The sequence below is a fragment of the Apis laboriosa genome, unplaced genomic scaffold (genome assembly GCF_014066325.1).
Source record: "Apis laboriosa isolate Shangri-la unplaced genomic scaffold, ASM1406632v1 scaffold16_cov148, whole genome shotgun sequence".
NCBI classification, from domain to species: Eukaryota; Metazoa; Arthropoda; class Insecta; order Hymenoptera; family Apidae; genus Apis; species Apis laboriosa.
The window spans coordinates 808,155-824,438 of NW_025222129.1; the positions used below are offsets into that span (position 1 = coordinate 808,155).

Genomic DNA, 16,284 nt, shown 5'->3' on the forward strand with positions numbered 1-16,284 from the left:
ATAAAAATCCGAAGAGCAGGTATAAACCAACGATCGAACAAGTGCGAGGATGATCCTAATCTCTGGACATTGGTAGAATAGCGGGAGTTGAAGTTTCGAGATGGAAATCTAAAAGGAAGAAAATGGGTGGGACGACTGAATTTTGCCGTGAATATTGTCGTTGTTGAAAATGCAAATTTCACGGAACAAGAGAAAGCTGCTTTCTTTCGTAAGAAATTTTCCACGTACGTGCAAGAGATTTATGCACTGCCTACAATCTTTGCTCTTAATAATTCCAAGCTACTTCGATTTTTCTTAAAGAAATGTTACGAACGACGAGTAATTTTATTGTTTTGAAAAATTTTTCTTCCACTCCGATTCACACCTGGTATCGTTATACCGAAAGACATAAGGTAAGAACGTGGTAAAGACAGGAGCTTTTACGTTCCTTCTTGCCATTTTTGGCTGCCGTGAATGTAGCTCCAGGGTTTCTCGTTCGTTGATTCATGCTTTACACCGACATTTTTATTTGGTTTGGTCACCGCTGTCAAAAGATATATTCGTCGTGGGGAAGTGACAGTAAAAACAGGCTGAAAACGTTAATCCGTCATACGTGTCTTAGGAGGTAATTAATAGAGGAGGGTTCGGTATGGCTGGTTCGCTCGGTCATAAATTTTGTGGAAGGTCGGGAATGAACGACGCATAAATTTCACTTGGACGGGGCAAACGCGTGTTAGTTGGGAGCGCGCGTGATTTCGCGAATTGAACGGCGGGGAGCGAAGCGAGTTAATGGTTTCGTAATTGAATAAATGTGGGCGATTAGTCGCGTAGCCTAACCGAGACGGTTAACGAGCCACCGTCTATAATAACCGTTCGTCTCTACTAAAAATCGAATTTAGAGTTAATCGCTGCTTAATTTAAATATCGCTCGCGCACTAACAGACTTATCTTTCCCATCAGAAGATCCGATCTATCTTCGCATCAATTTATAATTTTCGTTTACAGTCTCGCGGCCATCTTGAAGGATCCGAAAAGGTTTCTAAAAAGTGTCGTCCAAGTCTATATATATATATATATCTATATACATATATATATCGAACAAGAGTTTTTTATTTCTTATCTTTAGGCACAGATCGTTGTACGTTGCCTCGATACAACGACAATACATCTGCTTGATCAAAAAATGAGAGGAAAGTTTTCAATGAAAACAATGGACAGAAGACGAGGAAATAACGTGCGGAGCGCGTACGATGTCACCAAGGCCTTATTTCTTCTTGAATCTAGCTTTCTTCGACACCACCACCGCGTTAGACGGAGACTTTGGGTTCGACTGATTCTTGTGCTTTTTGCTCTCTACGTGTTGAGCGAACGTACTCTCGGAATTTAACGATAGATTACACGGTGCGCAATAATACTGGCCTGCAAAAAATAGAAATAGGTTCTATTCTCTTTGGGAATTGACAGATAGGTACAGATTATTAAAAATTAAAAAACTGTTTTTAAAAAACAGTTTTGGAAAACTGTCTCTACCTGACGGCGTTCGGTAAATAGAATAATCTATGGGCCCAGGAGTAGCGGGTATCGCTTCGCTCTCGGTAGCTGAAAAAAATCCAACAGGACGATAATATTATTTATCGGGGCAAGAGGCGAGGAATACGTGGAATTCTTACCAGGCTCGGGAACGGGTAATCCATTCAACCTAAGCATTCTCAAATGCCTAGCGCCACGTTTGTGCGTTTCCAATTGGTCCTGCCGATTAGCGGAAACCCCGCACAGATCGCAACGCAATGGCGTTGGATAAGGAGGTGGTGTGTAGATGGACCCCGTTCCTGGTGTAGGTACCGCATTGGTACCGTCAGGTACTACCACCGGCTGTGCCGGTGTAGATTGCACTTCTGCCTGAAAAGCCATTCCTATCCCGAATCGGCCAGTGGGATCTATTTGACTGTACTGATTTTGATTTTGCGACTTCTTCGACGGCCTGTAGAATTCAACGCTCTGCTATGACGATCTCGGCTGACACAGCTATCTTTCTAAGAATAATTAGGGACAAGTATACATCTCTGTACCTCGCACGACGTCCCCCGTTTACTGCTCTAATATGTTTTTTACCGGCATAGTGTTGCGTCGCATCCGTTTGCGACGTGAACCATGTTTTACAAATCTGCAAAAAATTAAATAATAAATAAATTCGACGATTTTCCACCCCTCCTCCCTCCTCCCTCCCCCCCCTCCCCCGTTCTCGTTTTAATGCATTAATATTTACAATCTTACATCACAATAATTTTGCCAATCGCTGGTCGTACTACTGACTTGGCCGTCTTCGGTTTTCTGTTTCTTTACGCTTTGATTTAGAAACATCGATACTTTTTTCTGATGTGGCTTTCCATCGTAATGTAACTTGGCCTGCAACGTGGAGTTCATCTGAAATCGTTTATTTTTAAGCGATGAGGATTTCATTGGAGGCTTTGGTTAAAATATATGTTAAATATGATGACATAATATTCATAACAGGATGTCTCATATATTTTTATTATCGGATAAAGTAATCGAGGCTTACAACTGCATTGCACAGATCGCATTTCAGCGGTTTCATTAATGCTGACAGTTCCCTCTGGGCGCTCGCAACTTTCTCTACGAAATAGAAACATAAATCGATCTTTAATAAATTTGTATTTCCCTTTGCTGAATTTTGAAATCTGATTTCTTAATGATAATTTGATATGTACAGAGTTGGTAATCAACGAAAAAAAAAAAAAAAAAAAAAAAAAAAAAAAAAAAAAAAAAAAAAAAGATAAATTCTAAAATAAAATATATACATTACATTTGTTTCTCACCATAAAAAAAACAAAACGTTCTTTAATTACCTGCATCTTGCGCAGGATCGATGAACTCGTTCTTGCGTTTATAATATTTGTTCTTAGCTTTGTTGGAAACTGTTATCGTAGGTGATACGACCGCCGCAGCCGTTGTTTTGTAGGTCGTGTCATACCATCGTGCATAAAGATCAGAAGTGTCCGCGTCTGTAGGTATCCACCAGGGAGTAGTTGGTTGTCCAGGTGTTTGTGCTTGCATCGCTGGATGCATGATATATGGTGTTGGCACAGGAAGGTTTGGAAACGCCGTAGCTGCTGCTTCAATTGTTAGATTTCCCGCTGTTTCGCAGGTCGATAAACCGGTCGTTGTCGCTTCTGTCGTTACCGGTTGCTGTTGTTCCGTCGTAATTGGCAAATTGTTGCTTTTCGAAGTTATGATTGGTGGTGGGGGTGGTGGAGGTGGCGGTAGAAAACATTCTAATCCTATATATACGAATAAAAGATATATTTTAAATGTTTATTAGAATAATAATAATAATAATATTAATAATAATAATAATAATAATAATTGTATACGATATATATAAGAAAGAAAATATTTTTTTTAAAATTAGATTTATGATATTAATAAAACTCCTTCTATTTAAATGTAACGTATAAACATGTATGAATAAAAGTTAAAAAAAATACGGAATAATAAAATATAAAGAAAATGTATATTGTTATAATTTATTTGAAGATAGGATTTAATCGAATATAATTCTGTGATTAATCTTGTAATATCGAATAAGTTTGCAAATATAAAAGTCGTAATATTAATCATTTTTATTAGTAATATATATTTTTTATGTGGTTAGATACAACTGTAAATTTCGTTTATCGATTGTGTGCATTTTATCCAATGATTTAAAATTAAAGAAATTATTTTAATTCGCACGATTAATTTTCCGAAATAATGAAATAATCGTAATTATTGTAAATAATAATGTATTTCAATAAATTTGACGAATAAAGTACGTAAAAAAAGTGAAAAGAATAATAATAAAGATCAATGTTCATGTATTAGCAAAATATCATGCATAAATGATAACTGAATGTTTACATGTTACTACATCCGATAATTTATAATCCCTTTACATTTATATCTTCATTTAATTTATTGGTATTCTAATCTAATTCGATATAAAAAAAACCTAATTTCGGTGACAAAATTGATAAGTAATTATTACAGTAATTACATTACTGTGTCAATATATATATTTGTTATTTTATATTTAAAATCATCAGCTGATTTAAATACTCAAATATTGAATGAAATTTGACAGTAAACGTAAAAATATCCTATGGCTAAAGTATTCTCTTATTTTACCTATTTAACGTTGGACGTAACATGTGCATGCTTTAAGTAATTGTTTTGATAATTGATTGATATAGGCATATCAAAAGTTATATCCGGTTATTTCTAACAGACTCCATTATGACTACATACAGTATATTTACACTTGCGGTGTTACTGTTCCATTTGTAAAAAATATTTTTTCGTATATATATTAATAATATAATAAATATTTTTTCAATGATCGATGTGTTTGGGAAATTCAGGAGTTTGCATATTTTCGACACACTAGATTCACTAGAATATACGTACATATATCTTTAACAACGTGAATCAATGAGGAAAATTCTTTCCTAGGAATAGAAACTTACCCGGTACTTCTGGATTTTCGATGATCTTTGCACTAGACATTTTTTTTAACTTAAATACCGTGATATTCTCTATTATTGTCAGAGGAATCTTGACGGTGCGCGGTAATTACGGCACGATAAGGTTGTTTTCGTTCGATTTACACTCGCGAATTAGTTTTCTGCCTATAGTTTTACATTTCGCACGATTCGTTGGAATATTGTATCATTACGATTTATGAATTATGTTTGACTGTCAATTATTCAGTGAAATATAAAAGTTTGTGAGGTTAATAGACGAGTTTGACAAGCGACCCGTCGACATTACGCGATATTGAACTGTAATGCAAGATGGCTGCTAACACTACGTTCGTCGATCGTGAACTATTCAAAATTATTAGAATTACTACAAAAAATACAATTTCTCATGGCCAACTTGTCGAAAATCGTTTAATGTTAAAGGATGGAGGAAAAGGGTGAACTTTTAACATGTCTCGGAGAAAAAATAAACAGTGGCAAAGCCACGATAGATCGACTGAAACTTGTTGGAAAGATTGATGGGATTGAAAAACTTATACGAAAGATTCAACAAGAAATTAGATTCTTAGAAAAGGTATGTTTTTTCAAGATTACAAATCAAAACTACAGATATCATATACCTACATTTCCTTCACGATATTAGGCATATATTATAACTTATATAAGTTATGAAACGTTTCACTCTATTTTCTTCTATTAATTTTATGTTTAAATACAAAAAATTGTCGAATTGTTACATATTTTTCTATTAAAAGGATCAGGATTATAACTATATGCTATTCTCATAAAGGTACAATCCACAGGGAATGTAAAGAAGGAACATTTACAAAGCACAAATCTGATTCATTTGAATGCAATTGTAGCACGACTCTTTTGTGCTAATGAACCCATCAATGTTATGAAACCTTTTAAATATCAAAAATCACGTTTAGAAGTAGATATTGTATGTAATGGAGGTGCATCATGGATAAAAGTTATTGCTAGAAATGCTAGAGCTCTTACAATGATTTCAATGGGTAATGGAGAATATGGGCAAAAATCTGTGCTTGATCAAGCAATGAGTTATTTACAATGTGCAAAATGCTATCCACATTTGTATAGGCCACCTGACATTATATTCCATTTTGCTTATGGTATAGAAATTCCATTAGCTACACGTTTGGAACACATGGGAATAATTGTTGAAGGGGATAAAATACAATGTGAAGATGTAAAAAATATAGATGTATATGGTATATATTTTTTTTAATATGATGAATATATGAATATGTGTGATATATATAAATTAACAAATCATATTTACGGTTATATCTATTCTTCTGGAGGTAGATAGCGAGGACAAAATTGCTACATGGCTATATTCGTTAGAATCTACTGAGGAATCTTTGGATGATTATAAAAAAAACATAAATTCAGATTTAAATACTCTAAACACATCTTCTCTTAAAACTGAAATAAAGATTCTTAACTTGGATGTATCAACTTTATTAGCATATGTGACAAATATGACCAATGGATATGATCATTTTATTTATCGGGAACCGTTACTCACTCAACAAGCAGAAATGGAGAGAAAATATCCAGTTAAACCAATTTTAGAGAATTTGTTCAAAGGCAAAGAATTAATTGTTTGTCAAACTGCTTATGAAAATTTTATGAATATTATAGATGTCATTGGTGGACCTAAAGAGACTCTTAGGGCAAAAGAATTATTAAATAAAGTTCAAATTGTTAATGACATACCAACAGGCAGAATAATGGAGAAGTTAAATTTAGGTGGTAAAATTAAAGACAGATCTAGATTAGTTTTTGCAACAGGAGAACATATGAAAAGCATTACGGTATCTGCAAATGAGGGATTTGTTAGAGCAGCACGTATGCAGGTATAAGTATTTGTACTATAAAATATGACAAATTTAAATAATTCTAGTAATAAATTCTTTCAGGGTATTGAATGTACAGTCTTTTTGCATGAACCTAGATCTCTTTCAGAGATTAAAGAAGGTTATGCGACAAAAATAGGTCCATCTTGACACCAGTTAAATGCATTTTAAATTATTGCAAAAGAAATATTCATACTGCATAAGAAATATTTCTATTGTTTACTAATTAATATTATTAACAGATGAAGCTTGATATTTAACGCGCATTTCCAAACTTTCTTCAAATTCTGTAACAATAAATTAAATAAAAATTTAGAATTGTGATAGAAATATTTTCAATGTAAAAAAACATCAACAAAGTACCATTAATAAAATTCGTTAAATGTGGATTTCTTTCTTTTGCTAACAGAATATATTCTTTGTATTTCGTTTCATCTCCGAGTTGTTTATAACACTTAGCACTATTTAATAGGGCTTTCAAGTTCGTGTTATTAACTTTTAATGCCCATTCGCAATCGCTTAAGGCTTTCTCGAATAATCCAAGCTGAATATATGACAAAGCCCTGTTATTCCATAATACGGTTGAATCTTTTCGCTGTTCTAGCGCTTTAGTATAATATGTTACCGCTTTCTCATAATTTCTTTCCTTAAATGCCCCATTACCAATTGTTTTCAGTGTTTCCGCTCGTTCATTTCTAATCTTTCTATTTTCCGCCCTTTCTTTTGCATCTTTTTCTACGCTTTTCATAAACGCTTCTATAATGTAAATAAAACTTTAATTAGTACATAGGAATACAAAAGACAAAAATTATTACTCGATACCTTTGGACATTTCTTCATTAGTAGAATTTTTGTTAATTGAACATTTATTAATCACTGTACGATTCATTTTTATTTTTAATTCAGTATCATCGCAAATAATATTTTCCGATCGTCCATCCAAAATTTCATCTGCCAATATTTGTCCATGTTCTTGTTCTTCAGGATTGGAAGATGCCAATTTTTTCACAATTTTTTCTTAAAAAAATTACAATAAATCGAAAATTATGTTTATAATCAAAATAAGAAATAGTACTTACCAACTTCGGTAACGCGATGCATAAAGTTTTGAAATTCTTCTTCAGTTACATGTTTATCAACTGATAAATTATCCATAATTTGTTGCCCTTCTATTATTTTGTTTTTTAATGTATCATGATCTTCTGTTTTATCCATTTTATATTATATAAATATTTTTTTTATACAAGATTGATCTAACTATATTTGAGACTAATTGTGAAAGGTTTCCATAGAAACATATAACATGGTAACATAAATGTGTATCAAATGGGTTAAGTGATTAAATAAGCATGAAACATTTATTTTGAATTGGTTTATTATAAAATGAACAAGATCATGTAAGAAAGTAACAAGTATGATAGTGAATTATGGTTAATTTATATATATTGAAATTTTGCAGCTTTTTTGGTTAAAAAAGATTTATAATCACAAAAAAGTTTTATTCAGTCTAAGTGTTATATTCAAAGCAATATATATCAATAATTTCAATTTTAAAACACAGTGTTTTATGTATTAACCATTAGATCCTTTTCTTGGAGGATATTCCGAAAGTGTTCCTGCATTATAATATGTTTGTTCCACATTTGTGACAGGAAAAATTTGAGAAGAACCCATAATAGTATCTGAACTTTCATTTTCTATCTCTTCAACTTCAAGAGGATCCATATCTGCATCTTCTTCCATTTCAAATATGTCCACCTCGTCTTTTATGTAAACTGCACACTTCATGGATTCATTGCTTTCCGAATTAGTCCTTTGTTTTCTTCTGTCTAAAGGTTCATTCCTCTGAAACTCTTGATTAGCTGCAGATGGCTTTCCAGCTGTAATTTCAACTTCATCCATAATACATAATTTTTTCAAAGGTAAAGATTTATCCTTTGATATAGCAGATAAAACACGAGGCCAACTAATAACAGATTCAGAGGGTTCTTTTCTTTTTTGAGGCGGTGGATTGGAAATTCCTCTACTAGTACTTGGCATATCATTAATGTCTACAATACTGATTCCAGATTTTCCTGTGTCTAAACATTGACTTAATAAATTAATATTAGCCTCTTCATTTTTCTTAGTAACCTCTAGTGGAACTTTGTTTCCACTTTTATGAAGGTGAGTAGATGAAGTAAATTTTGTTTGATTGTTAGTTTTAGTTTGTGATCTAATATTAGAATCATGATCAGGTACTGTTTTGGTAGGTAGACTTTTTGTTTCTTCGATTTTTAAACGAGATACTGTAGTTGTTTTCCTGGACGTATCATGAGATGCGTTATTCGATTCTCCTACCAAAACGGAAGTTTTAATATGTCGTAATCCAGTGACTTCCAAAATTTCGGCCAACTTTAACAACCTTCTAACCTCACTTTGAACCACTTGTATTTCACCGCAGTACATAAAATTGACGATAGTCTTGAGATCGTCTGCTTCAATATCGTGAAGAATAATCATAGGGTGAGGATGATCGTTGGCAACTAGTAAACGACGGAAAAATGAGCTCGAATTAGCCAATACCATTTTATGACATTTTATAATCGTCCCATCTTTGCATACTAAAGAAAGATCTACAAACTGTTGCTTCTCATAGCATGTATCGAGAGAAACCGCCAAATGCGATGGAAAACTGTGCCACTTTAAACTTAACACTGTTTCTTCTTTCATTTTGAATATTGTAATTGATAGCTTTCAATTCTATCTACGACTAACAGTATACGACTTTCGTTTATAACAACACACTCGCCATGACACGTGCCGCTGTCATCGCAACTGTTTTAAACGGCTGTGCATTCCAATAGAGAAAATATCTTTCAACGTGTAAAAAATGAATTCGAAATAACTTAGCATAAAATTATGCGATTGATTAAAAACACATTTCATATGATATATTTAAAAATATTCCATGAATATTATATTTTTTGGGTTAAGTAAAGATTCTACTTTTTAAAAATAATCTGTAGAAATCGATCTTTCTAGTTAGATGACGAAATTATCTACATTTTAGAAGATACGAAATACACTTTTATTTGATCTAAAAATGTCTATTTGTCACAAATTCAGAATAATATTAAAAAGATTTTTAAAATTACAATTGATCATCATTTTTATTTGTTTGCAATATCATTTTTAAATTAAGAAATTTAATCAAATTAAAAAAAAGAAACATATTGAAAATATAGATATTGTTTTTTCATTATGTTTAATCTATTTCATAGTTTTTTCATTTTCAAATTGATAAAAAATAGATTTAAATAATTTTTACGTAAAATTGAATTTTGAATATGGCGCCAAATAGCAATGCGCGTATTCTATGACGCCATCTTATGCTCGATATGTCTCGATATGTCTTTTGCGATTCTCGATGTCAATTGAGTTCGATAATTGCAAATGGTCGTTTAATAACAGATGATTGAACGCATTCTGCGGCGCGGTCTAGCATTTATCTGTCAAAACTGGTGACGGCCGGCCGATCGGCGATGAGCCGGCATACGCGTGCCTGTTGATTGTTTCGTGCTAAAGTTTTAGGTTATCTACGTGAATATTTTAATAAATTACGTGTGTGTATATTTGTGAGTTTAACATTACGTTTTCCGAGTGGCACAAACGCGTCGATCGTAAATATTCTTTAAATAATTGCGTCCATTATTATGTGACCGTGAATTGGGAACGAAGTACACGTAGAGAGAAAGACAAAGAGAGAGCGACAACACGAGAAGGAAAAAACAAAGGAAAATGCAAAACATTAGAGTCTATGTTTTCTGTTATCTCATCGTGGCAATACTTTTTCTAACGCCATTCAATTACGCTTCAGGTAAGCATGGATTCTGAGAAATAATTTGTAGTTTGTTTAATAAAATAAATCAAGTGTGTCTGTACCAAGCGAAGCCAAAATTAGTTGGTTTAATCGAACCATTGGGGTCACCCCTGTAAGGCCACAATAGTCTTCTTCCGCTTTTTCTCCATCACTCTCTCTACCCCTCTCGTTCTTTCTCTCTCTCTCTATCTCTCTCTATCTCTCTCTTCATTTCTTTCTGATTCTTTTGATCCAACTATTCGTGCGTTTCTTTCTCTCCTGATGATCGTGATCAAGAAATTAAGCTCCCTTAATTATATATTTTTACTTCGATAGTATTTCATTTCGCTCATCGTTTCTCTTTTGATTCATTTGTTCATACTCCATGTTCCAAACCACAATTACTATATATTCTGTCTCAATGGAAGATAAATGCTTAATGTTTCACATAGGAAACGCTCGTTATCGCACAATCAATTTGATTCGATTATTCGGTAATTGATACATAACACGATATTTTTGTAGTAATTGTACGTTTAGTTATTCTTTCTGTCAAGAAATTTCCATCAATATATAAAATGAATTACGTTTAACGAAAGTTATCTTTTTGAATCGCGATGAATATGTTTAATATTTTTACATGATTTCCTGGAAAAAACGCTCATCAGTATTTGGTCATAACGAAGAAGATGAGTCAATGTGATAATAAAGTCCATGCGTAGCGTTTAACGCTATTTAACACCATTACGAGTATTGGTAGCTTTACTAAACCAGTACTAGAGTAGTACCAGTATTTATATCAGAATCAGTACCGCCTGTTTTCATTCTTCATTAACGAATGATGCACGATAAATAAAACGTATCACGAATATATTCGATTGAAAATATCACTTTATATTTCGCAATCCATTTTGTAGGAAATAATTAACGTGCAGTTAACGTATTAACACATTAAATTTATAACCATAACTAACTTTGCAAATGAATAATGTTGCGCGATAATTCCGTTAGTCATTCTATATAGTGCTCTTCTGCAATGTAATTTATTTTATGAAAGATACGATTATCCATAGCTACGATGAATTCTTTCTTTATATCGCATTTTTATATATGACAATACACAGTTTTGTAGTCAATCCAAGTATAAGTCAAGGACTCTAGCACATACATAGATGATTGAGTAATATTTTTCGGTTGTCTCATTCTTGATTTTTATCTTCTAAATAGAAATACGAATGGATGACATAGAATTGGAATAAAAGGTTTCATTGTTTGATTGACCTATGAATTCTGTGTTGTTATCATGGAGAAGTTCATTGACACGTATTAATGGTATAAATTAATTGCGGAAAACTGAATGCGATATTTCGAGTCAAGTTGCAAATGTTTCTAATCTCTTGAATATTCATTTATTTGAGATCGTTCCAAATATCGTTATTATTATTATTACTATTATTATTATTATTTTGGCATTGCATGATAGCAGCTTATCAAATTTATACAATACTACGATTTAAATCAAAAGAAAGTCTGTTAATTTGCTTTATTTAACATCGGTATAGTTAACCTCTATATTTTAACTGATAAAATTCGTCTCAATTAAGTGATTCAGCCAATTTCAACTCGTACAGTGTCGATAGAGTCGCAATGATACATCACTCTTCAGCCGCTCTCTGTCTTTTGTTCAAAGAAAATTAAAAAATAATTCTGATTGTCGGGTGATAGATATGGAATATAATAACAAATAATAACCGTAAATTTTCAGTTGATAACGATCGTCCATTAAAATGATAAGATATGTTTTTACAACGTATATTATTAACGCTGGTCGAATTAAAATTGCTAAAGATATACATATGATATTTTTTAACGTTAGAATGTCTAAAATGTTTATCGCGATCCATTAAAGACTTTATTATCTTCATTGTTATTCGCCTATCGTGAGTCGTATATTAACCTTTGTCTAGGTGAATTAACTCGGAAAGCTTTTTGTATTCCCTGCTTTCAATTCGTCCAATCTTTGTCACGCGACACATTGAATCTTGCTTCAATATCAATATAACGTTAATTGTCGATTTCGACGTAACGTTATCATCCGGATTCTGATTAATTTATTGTGTATTCAGATTTTTCTGCAGGAAATGTCACAAATCAAACCAAACAATGCGATACCCAAAAGATGGAGAATCAATGCAATGAAAATGAAAGATGCTTTCAAAATTCGAAAGGAGAAAAAGCATATTGCAAATGCAAGATAGGTTACGATCTGGAGAAAGGCCGATGCGTCCAGGTTACAATTACTACGGTTGCTAGTGTAACTGATCAACCAAACGTCATGGCCAATTCAGGAGGTATATACATGCCTAATATAATTACAAATATTACGATGTTTCTTTGTATAAATCATCGCAAATTAATATTAATAATTATTCGTATTTAATATTTATAAAAATTAAACAATTTTATAAGACAGAATTAAAATTTTGCTAAAAGAATGGTAGAAAAAATTTTCCAAGACATACAATTGTTTTTGCACATTATTTTTGTAAACTGTTTTTTTTAATTCATAATACGATATTATTAATTTATCGTATATATAAATTAGTCATACGATAACGATATCATTATATTACTATCGTAAAAAAGATTGGTTACATAAGACGTGCCACGGATTATGCTAAAATTGCTGACAAAATTCTGTTTGAATTTTATTTAGGTAGTTCTGTAGCCGCTGGCTTGTTAATACCAACTTTTCTCGTAGTAATGAGCGTATTACTGTATTTTGTCGCGAGGCGATATAAATGGTTACAACGAGTTCGACAGCTTCGTCCAAACCATTATGGTAATGTCCTAGTCACAAGAGACGACGATGACGATGACGATCCACCTATAGCGTAAGCAGACATCTAATAATAATAATAATGGAATAATTAATAATATGTGTGCCGTGTACAAAGTGCGAAAGTTTTTATCAGAAATATGAACTTTAACACGTGAAACGCTCAGTTACACAATTCATAATTTTAAAGCGACACAAGCTTTGAGTTACCGCTGCGCGTAAACGGATCGTCTTACCGAATAACCGCAAGAAACAAAAAAAAAAAAGAAAAAAAAAATAGTACCGGTTCATGTTCAATTTCTTCATCTTTCTGGATGGCTTGCAAGAAAATTTCAATCGATTTCTTTGTTGATTTTTCGACAATCAATACATTCAATCACTTATATCTTTGTGCAGATTTCGAGAATTTTTTTCGTTTGATTGAACGTCGCACACTAAAGTCTTCTCTTGAAGCTTGATACGCTTAGGGAACAATATTGTGTAACTCTGTGTACATATAAAGAAGAGGTTTAGATACATGATATACATAACATATCGTCGAACTGAAATAAGAGGCTAAATGTAAACGAGTGTTAGTGTAAGTAGATGTATTTTATACCGATAAGCGAAACGTTAATTGATCCTTTTTTTTTTTTTTTTTTTTTTTTTTTCTTTTTTTTTTTTTTAGTCATAGATGAATAATGGTGATGAATCGTCATTGATAGCGTTAATAAAAGTTGCAATAATTAAAATTAATATTTATACTCTTCAAAATTTTCTCCTTATCCAAATAATTTTTATGGAAGCAATAAAATCATGCATGAAAGTATTACTACTTACACAATCACCATTCTATGTTTATGTACGATGGTTGCGGGATAACTGACTGCGTTTTTTGATAGTTTTTAAGATTAAGATTAACGTATCGAGAAGATAATTTTTTACAATGATATTAAAAAGCTGGTCAGTAAACTTTACATCTTATTAATATCTTGTATAAAAATCGATGATTATCAATCCATATTTCACCATGTGTAAAATTTAGATCGAATTTACTCCACATTCTCAATAATATTGTAATTTTAATCGTGCAATGAAATTTATCCATGTGACGCGATTAATATCGATGCGATATTATCCTAGATCCTATATTTTTTTAACGCTAAGAGAAGCTCCTTTTTTTTTATTATTTCTTAGATTCGAAAATTTGAAGAATTGACGATAAAATCGTAGCATCGTAGCGTCGTGTCGCGTGTATAAATTTACGTATTGTTTTCTCTTAATGTCTTGTTTTTTTCAAGGATAACTTTCCACAAAACAAACAATGTAACTTTACCAAAGAGCGAATCTAAATTAATAACCTGTTAGGAATAATAACTTCTTGGAGAAACTTTTTCTATTGTACCTCTATAAATTTATAAATATAATTATATAATTAATTAAATTAATTAAATCGTTACGTATATAAATAATACATTTTCTATAATATACGTTTCCTGCAATATTACGGTAATAATTATTACACGGATTCGAATTAGACGAGAGATAAATAATATTTTTGCTCAAGATGAATTAATCGATATTTTGTACAAAGGAGTTAACTTTTTAAATTGCAAGACGTATAGAGTAGACTATTTGCACTCATACCAAAACAACATTGCATTTTTTTTATCGTGCTCGGTATTGTTTTTTGTAATATATAATAAAATTTGTAAATAAGTTTCCGCCATTCCGCGGGTGCGTAATCTTGCCAGCCAATCATTCTCTTTCCTATATATAGTGTACAATGTGTAATCGTGACGCTGAAGAAAATTTACATATATAAATTATAATTCCTAAGAAAAAGAAGAGCCTCCACTCGCGAAAGATGATTGGAACGTATATATTTGCGAGATATATACACACATATATATATATATATATAAATATATATATATACAAATATATATATAAATATATATATATACAAATATATATATAAATATATATATATATTATTTAACCTATTCTTGTACTCTATCATTTTTGTACAAAGCTACGCACTAGAAGTTAATCAGGGCAATTTAATCGGTGCTCGAAATATCAATTCTGATTCGTTAGGCCGCTCGACATCGCGAGAGGAGATTTAATATTTTTATAGTTCGCGGGTACAAATTGAAACGGTGCGGCTGGTACTAGCGAATTATCGGTTTTAATTTTGTATCGTCGAAATTTTTCTGGTAATTTGCGATACAATTAATAAGACAACACGATGAATGGCACCGTTCTTTTCACTTGTTACGACACGTCTATTATTAGGCTATACTCAAGCTACATGCAGTTTAAAAGAATTCGACTGAATTATAATTATTATAATTATTGTATGTTATAATATTGTATGTTACGTTTTTTTGATCGTAGCCATGTTTACGTAAAAAAAAAAAAAAAAAAAAAAAAAAAAAAAAAAAAAAAAAAAAAAGCACGGACGAATCTTGCATTACGATTGTTGCAACAATTGAAAATTAAATCGCGCACGGAGAAGAAAATTCTTTTGTGTACAAGCAATTTTAATTCATCTTTCTATATAAGTGATGATTTATTTTGACGTAGACGTGGCTGTATCGGATTGTAAATTTTATTCTGTGATGTATTTTTCGTTGTGACACAATTCTTGGCACAATTCGTTAGGAATAATATTTACTTTACGATTGCAAGAACGTGTCGTTTTTCCTGTTCTTCAACATTGTACGTACATATATATATATATATAAATATATAGATATCTGTGTTTAGGTACAAATTTAAAAAAAAAAATTTTATCGTTTTTATCAACAACGAAATATTCTTTTTTGCATTGTAAATTGAGTAGCCATCATCTCTCTGAAAAAAAAAAAATCACGAAATTAATCTGTTTCTAATAAAAATGCGTACGTGAAACGTGTCATCAGATTTAGGTCACTCGTGACCGCAACGAAAAGTTTGTAAATATTTAACATCGAAAATAAATAGAAAATAAAGAAAATAACATTTAAATCGTTGTAATTGATTATTATTAATATTCCTTTTAATTATTCCGTATACTATAGTTGTAAAAAAATCATTTAGAATATAGCCGAATTAATTCATTCGTTTCATTCTCGCGTAACTCAATCGTTAATAAAGTTGTGCGATAATGAATATGATCCTTTAAGATGAGTTTATTTTTGTGAGTCTCCATCCGTAGCAACCTCCACGTTGGTGAGACTT

General features: G+C 31.7%; 5 protein-coding genes across 6 annotated transcripts; 2 read left to right on the forward strand and 3 right to left on the reverse strand.

Annotated features, from left to right (window-relative positions):
• Positions 1-1,060: 1,060 nt before the first annotated feature.
• LOC122711330 (zinc finger protein 346-like) lies at positions 1,061-4,639 on the reverse strand. Of its 2 annotated transcripts, none has more exons than XM_043930017.1 (8): positions 4,503-4,639; positions 2,847-3,278; positions 2,540-2,613; positions 2,254-2,385; positions 2,049-2,143; positions 1,650-1,960; positions 1,510-1,578; positions 1,061-1,398 (listed from the first exon to the last, which is right to left on the reverse strand). In XM_043930017.1, the coding sequence occupies exons 1-8, from the start codon at positions 4,540-4,542 to the stop codon at positions 1,244-1,246; spliced, it is 1,308 nt and encodes a 435-aa protein (XP_043785952.1). In that variant the 5' UTR covers positions 4,543-4,639; the 3' UTR covers positions 1,061-1,243. The 2 variants fall into 2 exon arrangements, with proteins under 2 accessions (XP_043785952.1, XP_043785951.1); XM_043930016.1 differs by having other exon boundaries at positions 2,254-2,403.
• A 162-nt stretch (positions 4,640-4,801) lies between these two features.
• On the forward strand, positions 4,802-6,680 carry LOC122711331 (UPF0415 protein C7orf25 homolog). The gene is made up of 4 exons (XM_043930018.1): positions 4,802-5,091; positions 5,308-5,749; positions 5,847-6,400; positions 6,464-6,680. Exons 1-4 carry the CDS (start codon positions 4,942-4,944, stop codon positions 6,548-6,550), a joined length of 1,233 nt encoding a protein of 410 aa, XP_043785953.1. The 5' UTR covers positions 4,802-4,941; the 3' UTR covers positions 6,551-6,680.
• Positions 6,570-7,687, reverse strand: LOC122711334 (tetratricopeptide repeat protein 12-like). Its single transcript, XM_043930022.1, has 4 exons — positions 7,480-7,687; positions 7,223-7,417; positions 6,764-7,156; positions 6,570-6,687 (listed from the first exon to the last, which is right to left on the reverse strand). The coding sequence occupies exons 1-4, from the start codon at positions 7,613-7,615 to the stop codon at positions 6,623-6,625; spliced, it is 789 nt and encodes a 262-aa protein (XP_043785957.1). The 5' UTR covers positions 7,616-7,687; the 3' UTR covers positions 6,570-6,622.
• Positions 7,688-7,743: 56 nt separating this feature from the next.
• On the reverse strand, positions 7,744-9,470 carry LOC122711332. Its single transcript, XM_043930020.1, has one exon. It carries the CDS (start codon positions 9,110-9,112, stop codon positions 7,973-7,975), a length of 1,140 nt encoding a protein of 379 aa, XP_043785955.1. The 5' UTR covers positions 9,113-9,470; the 3' UTR covers positions 7,744-7,972.
• Positions 9,471-9,629: 159 nt separating this feature from the next.
• On the forward strand, positions 9,630-16,071 carry LOC122711333. The gene is made up of 3 exons (XM_043930021.1): positions 9,630-10,259; positions 12,368-12,592; positions 12,958-16,071. The coding sequence occupies exons 1-3, from the start codon at positions 10,181-10,183 to the stop codon at positions 13,137-13,139; spliced, it is 486 nt and encodes a 161-aa protein (XP_043785956.1). The 5' UTR covers positions 9,630-10,180; the 3' UTR covers positions 13,140-16,071.
• The last annotated feature ends 213 nt before the right edge of the window (positions 16,072-16,284 follow it).

What these genes read in the sequence shown, in the direction of transcription:
- LOC122711330 (XM_043930016.1), bottom strand. Translation starts at nt 4,542, where the DNA reads ATGTCTAGTGCAAAGATCATCGAAAATCCAGAAGTACCGG. An exon ending in ATTGGCAAAATTATTGTGAT is followed by an intron (nt 2,144 to 2,253) that starts GTAAGATTGTAA and finishes AATTTTTTGCAG; the next exon opens with ATTTGTAAAACATGGTTCAC. An exon ending in TATTTACCGAACGCCGTCAG is followed by an intron (nt 1,399 to 1,509) that starts GTAGAGACAGTT and finishes TATTTTTTGCAG; the next exon opens with GCCAGTATTATTGCGCACCG.
- LOC122711331 (XM_043930018.1), top strand. Translation starts at nt 4,942, where the DNA reads ATGGAGGAAAAGGGTGAACTTTTAACATGTCTCGGAGAAAAAATAAAC. An exon ending in AAATTAGATTCTTAGAAAAG is followed by an intron (nt 5,092 to 5,307) that starts GTATGTTTTTTC and finishes ATTCTCATAAAG; the next exon opens with GTACAATCCACAGGGAATGT. An exon ending in TTAGAGCAGCACGTATGCAG is followed by an intron (nt 6,401 to 6,463) that starts GTATAAGTATTT and finishes AAATTCTTTCAG; the next exon opens with GGTATTGAATGTACAGTCTT.
- LOC122711333 (XM_043930021.1), top strand. Translation starts at nt 10,181, where the DNA reads ATGCAAAACATTAGAGTCTATGTTTTCTGTTATCTCATCGTGGCAATA. An exon ending in GCCATTCAATTACGCTTCAG is followed by an intron (nt 10,260 to 12,367) that starts GTAAGCATGGAT and finishes TTGTGTATTCAG; the next exon opens with ATTTTTCTGCAGGAAATGTC. An exon ending in CGTCATGGCCAATTCAGGAG is followed by an intron (nt 12,593 to 12,957) that starts GTATATACATGC and finishes AATTTTATTTAG; the next exon opens with GTAGTTCTGTAGCCGCTGGC.
- LOC122711332 (XM_043930020.1), bottom strand. Translation starts at nt 9,112, where the DNA reads ATGAAAGAAGAAACAGTGTTAAGTTTAAAGTGGCACAGTTTTCCATCG.
- LOC122711334 (XM_043930022.1), bottom strand. Translation starts at nt 7,615, where the DNA reads ATGGATAAAACAGAAGATCATGATACATTAAAAAACAAAATAATAGAA. An exon ending in GCATCGCGTTACCGAAGTTG is followed by an intron (nt 7,418 to 7,479) that starts GTAAGTACTATT and finishes AATTTTTTTAAG; the next exon opens with AAAAAATTGTGAAAAAATTG. An exon ending in TAATGAAGAAATGTCCAAAG is followed by an intron (nt 7,157 to 7,222) that starts GTATCGAGTAAT and finishes TTTACATTATAG; the next exon opens with AAGCGTTTATGAAAAGCGTA.